The sequence below is a fragment of the Cyclopterus lumpus genome, chromosome 21 (assembly GCF_009769545.1).
Source record: "Cyclopterus lumpus isolate fCycLum1 chromosome 21, fCycLum1.pri, whole genome shotgun sequence".
NCBI classification, from domain to species: Eukaryota; Metazoa; Chordata; class Actinopteri; order Perciformes; family Cyclopteridae; genus Cyclopterus; species Cyclopterus lumpus.
Window position 1 is genome coordinate 2,000,653 of NC_046986.1, and position 18,062 is coordinate 2,018,714.

The 18,062-nt window shown below is 48.4% G+C and overlaps 1 protein-coding gene across 1 annotated transcript in view; it reads right to left on the minus strand.

The window, feature by feature from the left end:
- Positions 1–18,062, minus strand: part of ttn.1 (titin, tandem duplicate 1) — a 163,960-nt gene that overhangs the window by 48,058 nt on the left and 97,840 nt on the right. The window contains 33 exon segments of the mRNA XM_034561711.1: positions 89–371; positions 705–992; positions 1,081–1,371; positions 1,538–1,825; positions 2,030–2,335; positions 2,448–2,750; positions 2,932–3,234; positions 3,406–3,693; positions 3,811–4,110; positions 4,208–4,510; positions 4,622–4,921; positions 5,047–5,322; positions 5,532–5,750; positions 5,980–6,147; positions 6,273–6,578; positions 6,707–6,991; positions 7,131–7,451; positions 7,551–10,520; positions 10,630–10,923; positions 11,233–11,532; positions 11,662–11,943; positions 12,207–12,515; positions 12,925–13,227; positions 13,319–13,430; positions 13,580–13,767; positions 14,316–14,597; positions 14,868–15,170; positions 15,413–15,715; positions 15,804–16,085; positions 16,206–16,356; positions 16,454–16,602; positions 16,680–16,994; positions 17,305–17,604. Of these exon segments, the coding sequence (XP_034417602.1) occupies positions 89–371; positions 705–992; positions 1,081–1,371; positions 1,538–1,825; positions 2,030–2,335; positions 2,448–2,750; positions 2,932–3,234; positions 3,406–3,693; positions 3,811–4,110; positions 4,208–4,510; positions 4,622–4,921; positions 5,047–5,322; positions 5,532–5,750; positions 5,980–6,147; positions 6,273–6,578; positions 6,707–6,991; positions 7,131–7,451; positions 7,551–10,520; positions 10,630–10,923; positions 11,233–11,532; positions 11,662–11,943; positions 12,207–12,515; positions 12,925–13,227; positions 13,319–13,430; positions 13,580–13,767; positions 14,316–14,597; positions 14,868–15,170; positions 15,413–15,715; positions 15,804–16,085; positions 16,206–16,356; positions 16,454–16,602; positions 16,680–16,994; positions 17,305–17,604 (11,671 nt within the window).

Below are 18,062 nucleotides of genomic sequence, written 5' to 3' on the forward strand. Positions count from 1 at the left end.
TTACTTTTGTTAGTAATGTATGAATATGATATCCACGTATTCTTCATGTGCAATTATATTCTCTGCCCTTGTTCAGTTTGATTCCTACCTAATGAAGATAGTGGACTCCTTGCTTCCAGCGCTATTCCTCAGGGTGATGGTGTACTTGGAAGCATCACTCCTCAGGCAGTCCCTGATCAGGAGGGTGGTGTTGACTGCGGAAGACTCTGCGCATACTCGGCCGGTGTCTGTCAGGTTCTCCTCATCTCCCTTCTTCCAGGAGACCTTGGGAGTGGGTTTGCCGATGATCGGGATCTTTAGACGAACAATGCTGCCCTCCTTGGCAATGTAGCACATGTTGGGCAGCTCCCTCAGGTCACAGCTGGGATGAACTGCAGACAGAAGGAGTATTGCAACACTTTACTTTAAAAGGTTCATGAAAAAATATTTAGATCATTAATATCTCATCAAACAACTAGGATTTCTGTAAACATGCCAATCGACGACGTCGCTAATGAAGCGTAGCGCCCACCCTTAAGTTCCCCCTCAGGTAAACACTGTTAGCTCTGTCAGCACCGTTAGCTGCTATCGACTGGCTCAGCCATTGCCGTGTTGAGATCCGCTTGGAGACAATCTCTATGCTCTGAATTAAGAACTGAGAACCTTTTAACAATTTCTCAATAGTTATTTCTCTGTAACTCTAATGAATATGGATGGTCACTTACTGATCTGGTCTTTGGCGACCACATTCAGCTCCTTGACAGCACTCTCTCCTGAGTCATTCACAGCCTTGACTCTGTAGGTGTACTCTTTGCCCTCTACCAGGTCCTTGGCGCTGTACTGCATGTTCTTGGACCTCATTAGCTCCTTGTATTTGTCGTCACCATTGAGAACCTCCAATACGTAGCAGATGATGCGGCTGCCACCATCGGTGAGGGGTTTCTTCCAGCTTAGAGTGCAAGAGTACTTGGTAACCAGCAGAGTCTTGAAGTCCATGACAGGCCCAGGCTCCTCTGGAAAAGTAAAAACGAGCGCAGTGAGTATGATGTTTGCAAGAACAAAAAACGAGGGAAGCACAAAATCTGCTGTCATCAAACCCACCAGATGCTTTGACTGAGTCGGCTGTCTCGCAACACTCTCCGGCACCGAGCTCGTTAACTGCCGACACTCTGAAACAGTAGGACCGTCCGGCATCCAGGTCCGGCACCTTGAACAATGTCTTGGTGCAGTTGTTGGAGATGATGGACCAGGCCTTCCTCTCAGTGTCACGCTTCTCCACGATGTAGTGAGTGACTTCATAGCCACCGTCAAGCTGAGGAGGGTCCCAGTAGATGGAGGCGCTGTCTTTGTTTGACTCCTTCACCGTGAGGTTGACTGGTGGGCCGGGAGTATCTGGAGAGGTACAACATCACGTCATAACAGTGTCTCATATGGACCTTAACCTGGGACATATTCCTTATTCTGATGTTTCCAACCATGAGTGGCAGTCAGTCTCTGCAGAGGACAACCACTGATGGATGCATTCTTAGTGAATAAACAATGCTAGTCCTTCACTCACCAATAACCTTGACAACAATGGTGTACATCTTTACGCCAGCCAAGCACTCCAGGCTCAGAATGTATTTGCCAGCATCATATCTGTTGACATTCTCCACCACCACCAGGGCGTCAGTGCTGGTGTATTTAATGACAACACCCTGGCGGTCCTTGATGTTGGTGTTCATCTTTGCCCAGGTGCTCTTGGGAATGGGACTGCCCTTGATGATGGCATGCAGCCTCATGGTTGCACCGGCACGCAGCTCAAGGCCTTCCTTCAGCTCCGCACTCAGCTCCGCCTCTGGAGCAACTGCAGGAACATACACAAAGTTGTTGAGTGGCCGTGTGATATAAAAGTCTTATTGTTATCTTATTCTGTTTCTAGTGTAATCTTATCTGTGAACGCCCCATATTGTATAACATGCCGGTTGTATATTGGATACCTTGTTATGTCGATGATACTTTGATACTACTTAAAAATAAATGCAGGTCAAGAAATTTAAATCATACGTACTGATGATGTTTTTGGCAACATGCTTGCCGGGTACTTCAACTGGCTCGCTGAAGCCAACCTTGTTGACAGCAGTGATGCGGCACTGGTACTCGGCCTTGTGAATGAGGTTCTGGATGGTGTAGCTGGTGTCCTGCAGGTTCCTGGGGACGTTGCAGCGGATCCAGTCTGTGGTGTCGGTCTTCTTGCATTCCACCAAGTATCCAATGATAGGACTTCCACCATCGTTGGCGGGGGCAGTCCAGGTTAGGCTGATGGTGCTGTTGGTTGTGTCTATCACACTGGGGTTCACAACAGGGCCAGGAGGAGCTGGGTAAGAGCACATTTACACAGGTTAGTTTCCATTCAGAGAATCTTTGATCTCTGTGAGCAAAAATACAAGAAAAAACTATGCAACGTTTTCTGAGGTTATAGGACTCACTGATAGGATTCTGTGCAGTGGTGCCAGTGGAGGGCCAGCTGGGCTTGCCCACTCCTGCCACGTTGACGGCGCTGACTCTAAACTCGTACTCAGCTCCCTCTGTTAGGCCTGTGACCTCCAGGCTCCTCTCTGTCATGGGCTTCCTGGTCTGCTTTGTCCAGTTTATCTCTTTATTCTCTTTCTTTTCCAACATGTAACCTAGGACGGTGGACTTTCCATCATCGGCAGGCTCCTTCCAACTCACTGTCATACGATCTTTGCTCACATTGGTGATCACTGGGGCCTCGCAAGGGCCAGGGACAGCTGGAAGTGACACCACAGTTTTAGTTTCACTTTAGATATGAAATTCAGTATTTCAAGTTTGAAATGAGCAACCAAGTCTGGACCCGTTGTGATGAGACACTTTAGATGTTGACAGACTATGCATGACAGTAAGTACTATGTTGTAATGCAGTACCCGGAAAAAATGCTGGTAATGACTTACTGAATGGGTTCTTGGCGACTACAGGGTTGGTGATGAGGGGGTCTCCGACTCCCCATGTGTTCTCAGCACGGATTCGGAACTGGTACTCGCGACCCTCAATCAGCTTCTCCACATTGAACTCAAGGACATTGCCTTTGATCTTGGCGGAGACCTGGGCCCAGTTAGCTCTGCTAGTCTCACGCTTATCGAAAATGTAGTTGCTGATGGGAGCGCCGCCATCCTTCAGAGGAGGCTCCCAGGACATCTTGATACTGGTGGCAAACACCTCAACACATTTGGCACTGGCAGGAGGGCCAGGCACATCTAAGGAGACACGAAATATTGAAATATCACCCAACTGAACACATTTTGATGGGGAAGACGTGTGCACATCATGCATTAATGTGAATACAGCTTATAAACAAAAAACAAAAAAACTTAAACTTATATATTGGTTTCAACAGACATTTCTAAAGAAAAGATGAAAGCACTCACCCAGGACGTTGACCTGGATTTCGGCAGTCTTGGAGCCGCTAGCATTCTCTGCCAGAATGATGTAGGTTTCTGTGTGCTCCTTGGTGACTTCTGTCATCTCCAGCTGGAAGTGATTCCTCTCGTGGCTGAGGATCTGGCCTTCACCTGATTTCAGGTTGTCATCAGCTCTCTTCCACGTCACTCTGGGCATTGGCTTACCGAACACCTCAGCCTCCAGGAGGATTGTGGTTCCGGCCTTCACCTTCAAACCTTTCTGCATCTTAGCGTTGAGCTCCACCCTTGGAGGAACTGTGTTTATAGAGACGAGATAAAGAAGTGTTAAGACTCAGATATGTGAGATCATTTCTAGGTTTTAGATCAAGGTTTATCAGCCTGGTCAGGAGTGTAACGATCAAAACCTCTCACCATTCTCGGCACAGACCAACACGGGGTCTGTGGGCTCAGAGGGTTTGCTCATATTGACGGCGGTTTTGGCGAATACTCTAAACTGGTACTGCAGGTCTCTTTCCAGACCAGTCACTGTATACTCCTCTCTTGGGACATTCTGGCTACTGGTGTTACAGCGTATCCAGGTGTCTCCTGGCAACTGCATGGCCTCGACGTAGTAGCCAATGATCTTGCTCCCACCGTCGTTCTTGGGACGGGTCCAAACCAGAGTGACCGAGTTCTTGGTTACATCCAGGATCTCAGGTTTACCTGGAGTATCTGTGAAACAAAGAATCAAATATAAGTAAGGAAACAGGATGCAATTAATGAAATAAAGCATATTACATAGGTGGTGTTGTGGAGGTGGCAAACGTACCAACAGGTGTTCTAGCCGTGACAAAGTCAGTCTTCTTGCATGGTTTGCCCTGGCCAGCGCGGTTGATGGCGGACACTCTGAAAGTGTATTCCAGGCCCTCGATGAGGCCGGCACATGGGTACTCAGTGGTGCGTACGACAGTGTCGTTGGCCTTCACCCACAGCAGGCTGTTCCTCTCCTTACGCTCGATGTAGTAGCCTGTGATGGGACTGCCGCCGTCGGTCTCGGGCTTATCCCAGGCAACGAACATACAGTCCTTGTTGGTCTTGTTGATACGGCAGTTGAGGGGCTCACTCGGAACATCTGATGATAAAAAAACAGAATATTGTCTCTAATGATAAAACCTGTCAACTTTAGCCAGATGCTTACATCTGAAGCTAATCAAGGACCTCACTGTTGACATATTTCACTTACCGAAGGGGAACTTTGCAACCATCCTGTCGGACTGAATAGGGTCCGACACCCCGAAGCGGTTCTCAGCACGTATACGGAATGCATACTCCTTCCCAGGGATGAGTTTCCCAAGCCTGCAACTGGTTTTCTGACCAGAAGAGGTTGCCGTCACCCAGTCGCCTCGTGTCACATCACATTTCTCCACCACATAGTTGGTGATATTGCTGCCTCCGTCCTCCAATGGTTTGTTCCAGGACAGGGAGCAGGCATCAGAGTCAATGTCGCTGATCTCTACGGGGCCTTCGGGAGCGCCGGGGATGTCTGAAACACAGAAAAGTCGGATTTAAACATGAGGAATCTCCATGATGCCACGTCATTTTGTCTGTAATTTTATCTTCTAACTATTTTCATTTTCGTCCTATTATCCCATTGTGGGTAACACTGACCTCGAATGACCATCTTCAGGGACTCAACCACCTTTGCGGAGCTGTTCTCAGCCACCAGGCTGTACTCTCCGCTGTCAGTCCTTGACACGTCTTTGATGATCAGGACACAGATGCTGCCAGACTGGTGCACGGCCAGACGGCTGGACGGGACCACTGCGTCCTCACCACGCATCCATTTGCAGGCCGGGGTGGGTTTTCCAGAAACCAGCGCCTCCACTCTGAGCTTGGCTCCGGCTCTGGCGCTCACTGTCTCTGGCATGACGATCTTTGGTTCCACTGAAGGTGTGGATAATTTGACTCATTAGATTGGAGGTATTATCGTGGCAAGCTGAAAGCCGCTTTAAGATAATATGTAGTGTTATTCCTGTATATCCCTGTGCTACATGCTACTGGTATCACCAGTGCGGTAACCAGTAATAATTAAGACCAATTGGACCAATCACCAAACAATTTATTTATTTAATTAATCTGATGTAATAACTTACTCATCTGTTCCTTGATCTCGATTGGCTCCCTGGTCTCGGTGAACGAGCTGTGGCCCATGATGTTCTTAGCAGCCACTCTGAACTTGTACCTCTTGCCCTCCTTCAAGCCGCTGATGCTGATTGTCAAACCTTTCACTGTGGTGTAGGAGTTCCACACTTCCTTTTCAGGTTCTTCATCCTCCTCTACCACTGTAGGTGGTGGAGGAGCTTCCTCTCCCTCTGGAACCTGTGGAAAATGGAGGGTTGAAGAGTAATACTTTTAAATGTACTCAATAATATGAAAATTACTCAATTCTATAAGATCATATATATTTGTAAAATGGCAGTGAGGAATATTTTTTTCAGCACATGCATCCTAACCTAAATGCTTACAGTACAATAACAAAACAGAATGTAACAGAATTAAAATGTAAAACAACAAATGATTGCAATCTTTTTGTCACAAGACAAACCTCCACAGGTGCTGGAGGCTCTGGAGGAGGCTTGACCTCAATGTATTCAATGATATAACCATCAATCTTGGCACCACCATCTCTTGCGGGCTTCACCCAGCCGACTGCGGCACTGTTCTTAGTGATCTCCAGAACTTCGATCTTCTCACAAGGATCGGGCTTGCCTGAAAAAGTAAAACAGACAGGTGTGTTCAAGTGGTTCTAATGACGAATGAAAAAGAAAAAGGAAGGCTGTAAACTGAGATCTGAGTTCTGGTGTCACACTGTGTGACTAAGAGATGATACGTACTGACAGGATCGGAGGCCATGTAGGAAGTGGGTGACACCTTAGGAACTCCAGAACCATACTCATTGACAGCTGTGACTCTGAAGTAGTATTCGGTGCCTGGCATGAGACCGCTGACTTTGAAGGGAATCTTATCCTTTGCAACCTCGGCTTTGACAGTTGCCCACGTCTTGCGGTCGATCTCGCGCTTCTCAACAATGTAGTGAGTGACTTCGCTGCCACCATCGATCTCTGGAGGATTCCAGGACAGCAGAGCTGATGTCTGTTTGATGTCGGTCGCTTCCAGATCCACCACCGGTCCCGGAGTGTCTGTCAGGAAAAACAGATCATGACATTTTGTTTTGATTCAGCTGTTGCATGACTTTAGCACTTTTTGTGATTGTTGACTGCAACTCAGTTGAACTTTTATGCATAATTAAAAGAAAACCAGGACTGACCCAGAACCTTAACGGTGACAAATACAGCCTTCTCTCCGGCAGGACTGCGAAGCGTCAGGCAGTATTTGCCAGAGTCATTGCGGGTGCTGTCGGGGATGACCAGGAAAGTCATGGTGTCAATGATGTCGACTTTTCCCTTCCTGACCACGTTGTCAATACCCATCCTCCTCCAAGTGACCTGGGGTGGCGGTCTACCCCTGATGGTGGCGCATAGTCTGATAGGACAGCCGGCTCTCACCGTCAGACCCTGCTTCAAACTTGCGTCCAAGTCAATCTCTGGTGCCTCTGTTGAAAGGAATAGTGCAGGAGTCAGCTTGATTTTGCAATTACAGATCACATCTCGATGTTAATCCTTAGTTCCTCCCCCATGTTATTGTGTAGGACTATGAACTCATCTAGTAGTAAAATTCAACAAAGTGCTCACCTAGAATCTCCCTGGGGATCACACCCCCCTCCAGGTCACAGGGCAGGCTCATGCCCACCTGGTTCTGAGCTGACACTCTGAACTCATACACAAGCTCGTTATTCAGACTTGAGACCGTGAACTCGCACACGATCAGCTGAGCTGCCACATTGCACCTCTTCCAACCATCGTCCCCTTTCTTGACACTTCCCTGCGCCCTAATCTCTACAACGTAGCCAATGATGGGAGCTCCACCATCTGATACAGGTTTGGTCCAGCCCAGGGTGATGGAGGACTTGGTGCTGTCCAGGACCTTCATGTTGGTAGGAGGTGCAGGAGGCTCTGTAAAAAGACAAGGATGTTGATGATGAATCCCTGGATTCTGTGCATCCCACCATTAGCTATATTTCTTTACAAACATGTGAAACATTGGTTACATACCAACTGTGTCCTTGGCAGTGATGGCACATGAAGGCTTGCTTGGGCTTCCATTGCCAATTTCATTGACAGCCTTGACTCTGTACTGGTAGTCATGGAGTGGCAGAAGTCCAGTAACCGTGAAACGAGTAGTAGGGATTGGATCCTTGTTGACAGGCGACCACCTAACAGCATGCTCTTCCCTCTTCTCCAACAGATACCCTGTGATTGGCTTTCCACCATCTCTCTCGGGCTCTGACCATTGCACAGTCATCTCTTCTTTGGCAATCTTGGTGACCTCTGGTGCCTCAGGAGCATCAGGTACACTGAACTGGGTGCCTGCAACAATCGATTCACTCTCCACTGCAGGGCCAGGACCCATCTTATTCTCAGCACGAACTCTGAAGACATACTCATTGCCCTCAATGAGACGGGTGACGTTAGCTTTATTGGTGATGACAGCATTGGAGTGGACCGACCAGACTCCCCTCTTGGTCTCACATTTCTCAATGATGTAGTTGTAGATATCACAGCCACCATTATCCTCTGGCACTTCCCATGCCAAATGGCATCTGTCGATGGTTATACCAGACACCTTGAGGTCGTTGATGGGGCCTGGTCTATCCAGTACATTGAGCTTAGCATGAGCAGAGCTGGTTCCTGCACTGTTTGAGGCGGTTACAACATATTTACCAGTGTCAGTGCGCCTGGCGCCGGTAATCAGCAGCTTTGAAAAGTCAGCACCGGTTTCGATCTGAAGCCTGGGGCCCTTCCTTATCTCCTTTGTGCTCTCATCTCTGGTCCATTTGACATCAGGCTGGGGTTTGCCCTTCACTGTTGCCTCAATAGGAATGGAGTCTCCTGCCTTGACCACGATTGTTCCATCCAGTTTAATCTTGACTTCAGGCTCCACTAGCTGTTCCTTAACCAGGACTTCAGGTGTGGCCACCCAGTTACTCTCGCCTCCCTCATTCTTAGTCTGAACTCTGAATTGATAGATCTGGTTTTCGATGCACCTGTCAGCCATGAAGTAAGTCTCCTTGATAGCACCCTTATGAAGCCTCTCCCACTCCTCAGCCTCCTTTGGTTTCTTCTCAACATGATAACCCAGGTTACGACTACCTCCATCATAGTCTGGTTTCCTCCACTTGAGGAAGCAGAAGGTCTTGCCGATCTCAGAAATGTGCAAGTCAATGGGTTCACCAGGCTTCTCAATGGGATCAACTGCTAGCACAGGGTTCTTGGTCTCAGTAGCTGGACCAGCACCAATCTTGTTCTCTGCGCTGACACGGAAGAAGTACTCACAGCCTTCAGTAAGAGGGGCCTTTATTAAGCGCTTGGTGCAGTCATTGGACACCACAGTCCATCCTCTCTGGCTGGACTGACGACACTCAATAAGGTACTGGTTGATCTCAGTGCCTCCATTGTCTTCAGGGTTCTCCCAGGAAACCATGCCTGAGTTCTTGGTCACATAAGCCACTTTCAGGTTCTGGCAAGCCCCTGGTGTGTCCAGAACATTGACAATAATGGTGGCTTGTGCCTGTCCACTACTGTTCTTGGCGTTGATGGCATATTTACCGTAGTCTGACCTGACTGCATCGCTAATGACCAGTTCACACAGAGGATAGTTGTTGTTCATCTCAATGCGCTTGTCCCGGGATACAGCTCTGGCATCCTTGGTCCATGTGATCTCTGGGTCTGGTCTGCCTTTCACCCTTGTGATCAAACTTATGATCTGACCTGCCCTGACAGTCAGAGAGTCGCGGCAGGATGCGTCGACAACGACCTCAGGTGGCACCAGGATGTCCTTTGCTAAGATAGTCTCGGCCAGGTCCCTGGGTTCACTGTCTCCAACCTTGTTAGTGGCTCTGATGCGAATCCTGTACTCCATTCCTTCAATGAAGCCTGGCACTCTATAGGCACACATCTTGATAAGGTCCTTGTTGATTCTGTCATACTGGGCGGATCCTGACTTTTGAACCTCAACAACATAGCCCAGAATAGGACTGCCTCCGTCCCTTGTAGGCTTGGTCCAACAGATGTCAGCATAAGACTTGCTCCAGTCTTTCAATTTCAGATTGCCAGGGGGTCCGGGTTTGGTGATGGCACGAGTGGCCTTGACGGAGTCAGAGGTGGCAGAAGGCCCGCTGATACCAGCAATATTCTCAGCAAATACTCTGAACTCATAGCTGTTGCCTTCAAACAGGCCTGAGACTCTGTATCTCAGGTCTAGCACGGGAGTTTTGTTGACACGAATCCACTTTCCTGTCATTTCTCTGCGTTCAATCACATATCCACTGATGGGGCTGCCTCCATCATAGTCAGGCAGGGTCCATTCCACTGTCACAGCATTCTCAGTGATATCAGAGCACTCTGGCTGGCCTGGTGGACCAGGAGGGTTAAACATGTGCTTGGCAATAGTGGGTGGACTCTCAAGCCCTGCGCCGATGCCAATCTTGTTCTCAGCACGAACGCGGACGATGTACTCACGGCCCTTCTCCAGCCTGGACACCTTGGCTTTGGTGCTGGTGCCGCTGGAGCTAACGACCGACCAGGGCTCCCATGACTTCTTCACATCCTTCTTTTCCACCACGTAGCTGATGATGGGTGTGCCACCATCATCCTTGGGTGCCCTCCATTGGATTACCATGTAATCAGGGGTAACCTCCAATATATTGATGGGTCCAACGGGTGGCCCTGGAATATCCAGCACTGTGACATGCAGGGCAACGGTCTTGCTGCCTGCAGGATTGGTCACAGTGAGGATGTACTCTCCGGTGTCTCCTCTCTGGCTCTCAGGGATACTGAGGATGGTTGAGGATCCAGCTGTCTCAATGTGATAGCGGCCCTCAGATGTGATTTCCTTGTCATCGGTCACCCATCTGGCAGTGGGAATGGGAATGCCTGTCATCTTGGCTGGAAGGGCAATGGCAGCACCAGCTTTGACAACAAGACCCTCAATAAGCTTCACATCAACTTCAATAGTTGGTGGCACTGAAAGAGAACAAAACAATAACAATATTATTATGTTTTCAGGCCTGTGAATGAGAACAGAAACAGCATTTGCAATGAGAAAAAACTCCATAAGAATAATGTTTCCTACTTGTCTTTTCCTGACAGGTGACAGGGACGCTGGTGTCAGGGCGGCTTACACCAATGGCATTCTGAGCCTTGACCCTGAAGCGGTAGGTCTTGCCCTCCACTAGACCGGTGACGTGGGCATGGTTGTTGCTGACGGTCTTAAATGTGACCCAGTCAGTCTGTCCCTCTTCCTGGTGCTCTACAATAAAGCCGGTGATTTCACTTCCACCGGTGCGGTCGGGCCACTCCCATTCCAACCACACCTCTGTCTTGTCTGCATCGGTGTGGTGCAGGTTTTTGGGTGGGCCAGGAGGATCTGAAACATGTCCAGGATAGAACAATTTATTCCTAATTATTGATCGTTTTACTTTTAGAGATGAGATGGCATAGAAGAATCTCAGACCCAAATTGTAATTCTTACTGCTCCCAGATTTTTAGTTAGGGTTCTTGTTTTGTTGTTAGAAATTTGTTTCATGAGAATGTGAAACAAAAACAATGTACACATGTTATTTGGAAGTGTAGTACAGAATGACTGAAATTCGTCAGGATTTGGAAGCATCACAATTTACACACAATCATGAAAAATCTTTAGTTTACAAAAAATATAGTGATAACTTTTACTCACAGAGAGGATCAAGAGCCTTAATGGGTGTCCTGGTGGTCACATATTCGCTCCTGCCAAACTGGTTCTCAGCAGCCACCCTGAACAGGTACTGGATTCCTTCCATCAAGTACATGGCCATCAGACTTAGCTTCTTATTGGATGCAGCGACGGGAACCCAATGCTCGGCGGCCACGTCCTTCTTATGCACGACGTAGTGGGAGATGATGGCACCACCATTGTCCTCGGGAACCTTCCATGTCAGGTAGGCCGACTCACTGGTCACCTCAGAGATCACCAGGTCTCTGGGAGGAGACGGCTTGTCTGGGGGAAACAAAGGCGAATTTGGGTCAAATTTAAGCTTTTCTAAATCCAAATATAATCATTAGTAATTGTTTCTTATGTTCAAGAGTGATAACATTTCATATATGTGTCGGTGGATGTTTCACTTACTCAGAACAAGTACAGCAACGGTTGCTGATTTCTTTCCAGCAGCATTCTCCACAGTGATCGTGTAGTTGCCGGAGTCTGCCCGGATGCTCTTGGGGATGAAGACTTTGCTGCTGCTGGTGGTGACAGCGACGGTGACGTGAGAAGGAACGTCACCGTCGTTCTTCTTCCAGCTGACGGTGGGCGTCGGTACACCCTTGATGGTGGCACTCAGGGTGATGTCAGTGCCCAGCATGGCCAGGTGGTCCCGTGCCATGTTGGCGTCCAGAAGCAACTCTGGCTCCTCTGTGGGGTGGAAACTATTATTTTAGTAAAAATGCTGGAGTAAGTTACAGGGAGCAATTCAGGGTTAAGTATCTTGCTCAAGGACACATCGAGTAGGGCTAGCGCAGCCGGGGATGGAACCGGTGATCCTCTGATTGAAAGACGGACCTGCTATCCACTGACCCACAATCGCCCTATGTACGTAAGTAAGTAAGTGTGTTCTGAACATTTCTTTGCCATGTTATAGAGAAATAACAAGGAGAAGGTTTAAATTAACCTCTTACCCAGTCTGTCGTGGACTTTGATGGTCTGTTTCACATATGCAGGGTCAGATTTGCCGGCGGCATTGACGGTGAAGATCCTAAAGTTGTACTCCTGTCCATCGTCCAGGCCTGTCGCTACATAGTGGAGGTCTGGGCACTGCTCTGGGGTCTCGTTGGCCGGATTCCACTCCACAGTACCGGGCTTCTGGTACTCAACGAGGTAGCCAAAGATCCGGCCCTTACCGTCATGACGGGGCAACTTCCACTTCAGGCTGACAGAGTCCTTGGTCTTATCGTAGGCCTCAGGGGTCACTGGAGGGCTCGGACACACTGGGAGGAGAACACATCAGAAACTATAAATGAATGGGCCAAAACCTCTAACCTCTCACAAGGATTGTTTTAGGACTCATTCAATTCTTAAGAGGTTGGATGTTGTTTTAGTTTAGTATTATAATTTTTTATATAGTAAAATAGTAAATAGTATTTAGCACTGAGAAAGACATTTGGACTTAAAAAATAGTAAAATACTAAAACTAATTTGCTATCATGGTTGTTAATGAAGCTATATAGTCATTACATAATAAATGATAATACTAAAGATATACTAGTCAAAACTGCCAAATGGATAAAAGCTGGTTTCGAAATAAGAAATAGAATGTAAGATTCAAATAAATATGAATGTAGAATATAGTCTGAGAAAAAAAACACAAATCTGAATAATAAATATATTTGCACTGACCAATGGGATCTTTGGCGAGGATGGGTTTGGAGGGGACACTGGGGTCTCCGGTTCCCAGCTCGTTCTCAGCCATGACCCTGAACTCGTACTGACAGCCCTCCACCAGGTCCTGGACTTGGTACTGAGTGGCCGGGTACAGCGGGTCTCTGGTGGCTCTGGACCACCTCTTTGCAGTGGGCTCCTTCTTCTCAAGAACATAGTTGATGATGGGCTTCCCGCCGTCGCGAGGCCGGTTCCACAGCACCAGGGCATTGGTGCCGTACACCTCCCGCACTGTTGGCATCTCAGGGGCCTCGGGAACTCCTGCAGGGGGGACCGTGGAAGAAAAACTGGGTTATCGGGGCTGAAACATGAAAAAGAAAACGTGTGTGCGAAGGGTTCGAGCAGAACGTACTGAAGAGATCTTTGGCTCTCATCTCCTCGGACTCCAGAGGGTCACTGATACCGTACATGTTTTCAGCAAAGATCCTCATGATATACTCCTTGCCCTCCGTTAACTTGGGGATCTGAGAGAAATACATGACATGTAAACAGCTCTGAATTTCAGCAAACCCCCACTACTGGGAACACCAGATCTTTTTAGGTCAGGTCCACATTTTTGGATGAAGACCTAAAATAAAACAACAACTGGACCATCTGGACCAACCGAACAAACCTTGCATATGGTCTTGGTGGAGGCAGACGTCACCGTGGTCCAGGCTTCTCTGTTGGTGTCTCTCTTCTCGATGATGTAGTTGGACACATCGACGCCACCGGTGTCCAGAGGAGCTTTCCAGGAGACAACCATGTACTCCCTGTGCACCTCCTCAAACACCACTGGGCCAACAGGAGGAGTTGGACGGTCTGCAGGGATGAAAGAAACAACGTCAGTGTGAGGGAAATCTCCAGATAAGGAATCTGTAATGTTGGGAACAAACGATCCCTGCAGTAAACAGTAGAGCTCGCAGCTTTTATTCTACTTTAATTGTGTTGCTGCATCTTCACCTAAACATCGATTGCGTTTTGCTGCCAAGACTTGCTTGTTTCTTTATCGCTTCCATGTTTTAGAGAAACTTGTGTTTATATTTCTCAGTTCACAATATCAATTAAAGTGTCATTTTGGCAAAGAGACTAAAACTCAGGTATCCTATCAACACAGGTTAAAATATCTAACAACTCTACTACTGCCACAATCAGTGCCTGACCAGAAACTCAAGTAATCAGTTGAAAGCTTAGTAAATGAATGGTCCAGTTCTTCGCGTTGCCCCACAGGGGTCTGTGAGTTGACCCCTTGTATTGCCCATCTAATTAAAAGATTTAGATGCTGCATCTTCATCAATAGTTGCATTACTTTTTATCAATGATACTAGCTTTCATAAGCCTCAATTGTCTCTAGAGTTCTGCCGACATACCGACAACTGTGATGTTGCAGACCCCCTTCCTGGATCCGGTGCTGTTCTCCACCACCACCACGTATCTGCCGCTGTGCTCGCGCTCAGCCTTCATCAGGCCGAGTGACATGGTGGTCAGCGTGTTCTTGAACATGACGTGTTGGTCGGCCTTCAGCTCCTCGTCGTCTCGGTACCACGCGATGGACGGAGAGGGTTTGCCGGTGTAGCGGCCCTGCAGCAGGCAGCTCTCGCCCACACGGATGATGATCTTATCGCGGAAGTCCAGCTCGATGGTCGGTGGCTCTGAAAGATAAGAAGATGAGGACAAAGTCAGATGAAGTGGTGACACTCCCTCTTCTATTCATCTAAATCAGTGATTTTGTTGTTGCATTGACCTTTGTCTTTCATTTAGCTGATGATATTGGTTTATTTCTATCAGCTTGTATTCCAGAACTACAAATGTTTCAATTTTAACAGCAATATTTCATGTCTCTAAGTTTAGTTTCATAGATTTCTAACAGAAATGAACTCAAACCAATTGCAGCCAATCAATCTCAGTAGTTTGGTCCTCACCCAGTTCGTCCTTGCAGGTGATTGGTTTGGTGGAGAATGACGGCTTGCTGGGTCCCACTTCGTTGACGGCAATGACCCTGAGCTCGTAGGTGTCTCCTTCCCTCAGGCCATCGTAGTCGTATTTCCTCTCCATCAGCTTCTCCTTTGTAACTCTGGTGAACTTGTCTTTGCCGATCATACGCGACTCCAGGATGTACATGGTGATCTCTGAGCCGCCGTCAAACTTGGGCGCCTTCCAGGTGATGCTGATCAAATCCTTTGTGACCTTGGTGACTTCAAGCTCCTCGGGGCGGTCGGGCACACCTGAGATGAGCACAAACATACTTTATATCTGAAGATGGTTCAGAGAAATCTGAAAATTCTTAGAAACCGTGACTTTTGCTAAATTATTTTATTCTGAAAAATCTTAGAATTCTGAATATTCTTTAAATGTTTTTTTTAACACAGAACTTTCTGATTTAGAAATGCTTTATTCATCCTACCATCTTTCAACTTTCCGCCCTTCAGAGACCAGTGGTCACCATTATTTACGTAACTAAACTTACTGATTGGCTCCTTAGCGAGGAGCTCGGCTGCGGTCTCCATGAAGGGTCCGAGGCCGATGGCGTTCTCGGCGGCCACTCTGAAGAAGTAGGACTTTCCGATGGTGAGGCCGTGAGCCACGGCGTTCTGTCTGCTGGCGGTAAAGGACAGCGAGGTCCAGGCCTTACGCTCGGCCTCGCGCTTCTCGATGACGTAGTTGCTGATGGGAGACCCGCCGTCGTTCTCGGGGAAGAACCAGTTGAGCTTGCAGGAGTCAGAGGTCAGGTTCTCTGCTGTGAAGGGGATGCCGACGGGCCCGGGGACGTCTGAGGGAGGACACAAAGGGGTTTTACTTTAACAAATAACGGAGAGTCTGTAGACACAGTCTCTTTTTTACATGAAAACAGTATTCACCCAAAACCTCCACGGTGATGTTCTTGGTCTTCTCCCCTCCAGCGTTCTTGGCGGTCAGCGTGTAAACGCCGAGGTGTTTCCTGCTGCAGGGTTTGATGACCAGAGACGAGCTGATGCCCGTCGTCTCCACTTTAGCCTCAGGAGGCAACTCGGTTCCGTCTCTGCTCCAGGTGACCTCCGGGGCCGGCTGGCCCGACACGTAGGCGATGATACGGATGACGCCGCCGGCGTGGACCACCATCCGCTCCTTCACGGAGGCGTCCAGATCGACCTCGGGGGCGACTGTTGGGAAGAAACTCAACGTTACTGCTTGTTCCAACTAAACTGGATGTATCCATCCATAAAGGTGACATTGTTGAGAGGTCCAGGGTTTGATGTGAAAGGATTCTTTGACCGACTCACTGTTTCTGTCGTTGACCTCGAGCACCTCCGGGACTTCTCCTGGCTCGCTGTTACCAGCAGCATTGAATGCAATCACCCTGAACTTGTATTTTCCGCCAGTCTTCAGACCGGCGATCACAAGTCGGGTGCCACGGATTTCTGTTTCCTTGGCCTGAAAAACACAAACATGGAGTTTCTAAAGTTGTTCTATCTCTAAAACCAAGTCCTATCCTGAGATCAATGACTTAATGATTTAAAGATGAGGTCACCTTGACCCAGGCCTCGGTGCCCTCTTCCTTGAACTCCACCCAGTACCCGATGATCTTGGAGCCTCCGTCCTTAAGAGGAGGGATCCACACCAGGTCCACTGTCGACCTGGTCCAATCAGAAACCTTCGGGGTCGGAGGAGAGGGCGGGGCTACAGGAAGAGACAGACAGTTAACATCCTGCTCTGTGTATGTAAACATCAACTTGATTTCAGAGTGGAACTCTTACAGATGGGGTCTCTGGCGAAGACGGGGTCTGTGGGGGGGCTGGTGGGTCCGGGTCCTGCGGCATTGATGGCGGATACTCTGAACAGGTACTGTGAGCCCTCAATGAGTCCGCTGACCACGAGCGACTCGCCCATGCCCATGGACCGGATGGGGTCGCGGCTGACGCGGGTCCAGCGTTTGCCCGTCGTCTCTTTGCGCTCCAGCCAGTAGCCGGTGATCGGCGTGCCGCCGTCGTCCTCGGGCTCCTCCCAGCTGACGGTCATGGAGTCCCTGGTGATGCCGCTGACCGTTGGCTTCTCACACTGACCAGGGACGCCTGCAGGAAGGGGCGAAGGTTAGGGGACCGGATCAAAGCACCAAGTGGTCAGTAATCAGTTATCTTTGGTGTCTCTGCTGCGTTCATCCATTTAGACGTAGAAACAGTCAATGAGATCTAGATATAAGTCCTGAATATGCTGAATTTACAAAAATACGCACTTTCTGGAGTTATTTTCATTAGGGCGTTACTGGTTGAATGTACATAAAAATACTATTTTAGTTTGTTACAGTGAATAGTGTCAACGGCCTTTTCATAAACGATATAAGATGCCGTTTGAAGTATTTCACATGACGTTTGGTGAACTCACTGTAGAGGTTTCTGGCGACCTCCGGTTCGCTGTCCAGCGGCTCTCCGACGCCGTACTTGTTCTGGGCCATGATGCGGAACACATACTCGTGTCCCGCCATCAGGCTCTCCACCGTCCAGATCCGCTCTTTGGGCTCGTTGGTGACGGAGACCCAGGTCTTCCTGTTGGCCACGCGCCTCCAGATGACGTAGTTCGTGACTTTGGAGCCGCCGTCATCCGCCGGCGGCAGCCACGACAGCGTGATCCTCTCGGCACCGATCTCCTCAAACTTGATGGGAGCGGAGGGAGGACCGGGTCGGCCTGAAACAACACGATGAACTCTGGGTTTAGACTGAGCTTAAAATATAGACTGGATTATAAAGTGATATTTGACATTCAGGCTGATAAAGGATCAAAATTGTCAGTTTATATTTTTAATTTACTTTAATCTAAAATGAAAAAATGAATCTGGGGGAAAATAAGAACTTCTGCCAATATCAAAGAAAATCGGATCACTTTTATGACGTTTTTGGGTAAAGATCAGCGTAACAAATGCTTTCTATTCAATGAGCATATGCATTGATCACAGGTGAGTACGGATCAGTGTATTGGAGCACAGGTGAGCCGTGGTCAGTGTATTGGAGCACAGGTGAGCCGTGGTCAGTGTATTGGATCACAGGTGAGCCGGGGTCAGTGTATTGGATCACAGGTGAGCCGGGGTCAGTGTATTGGATCACAGGTGAGCCGTGGTCAGTGTATTGGATCACAGGTGAGTACGG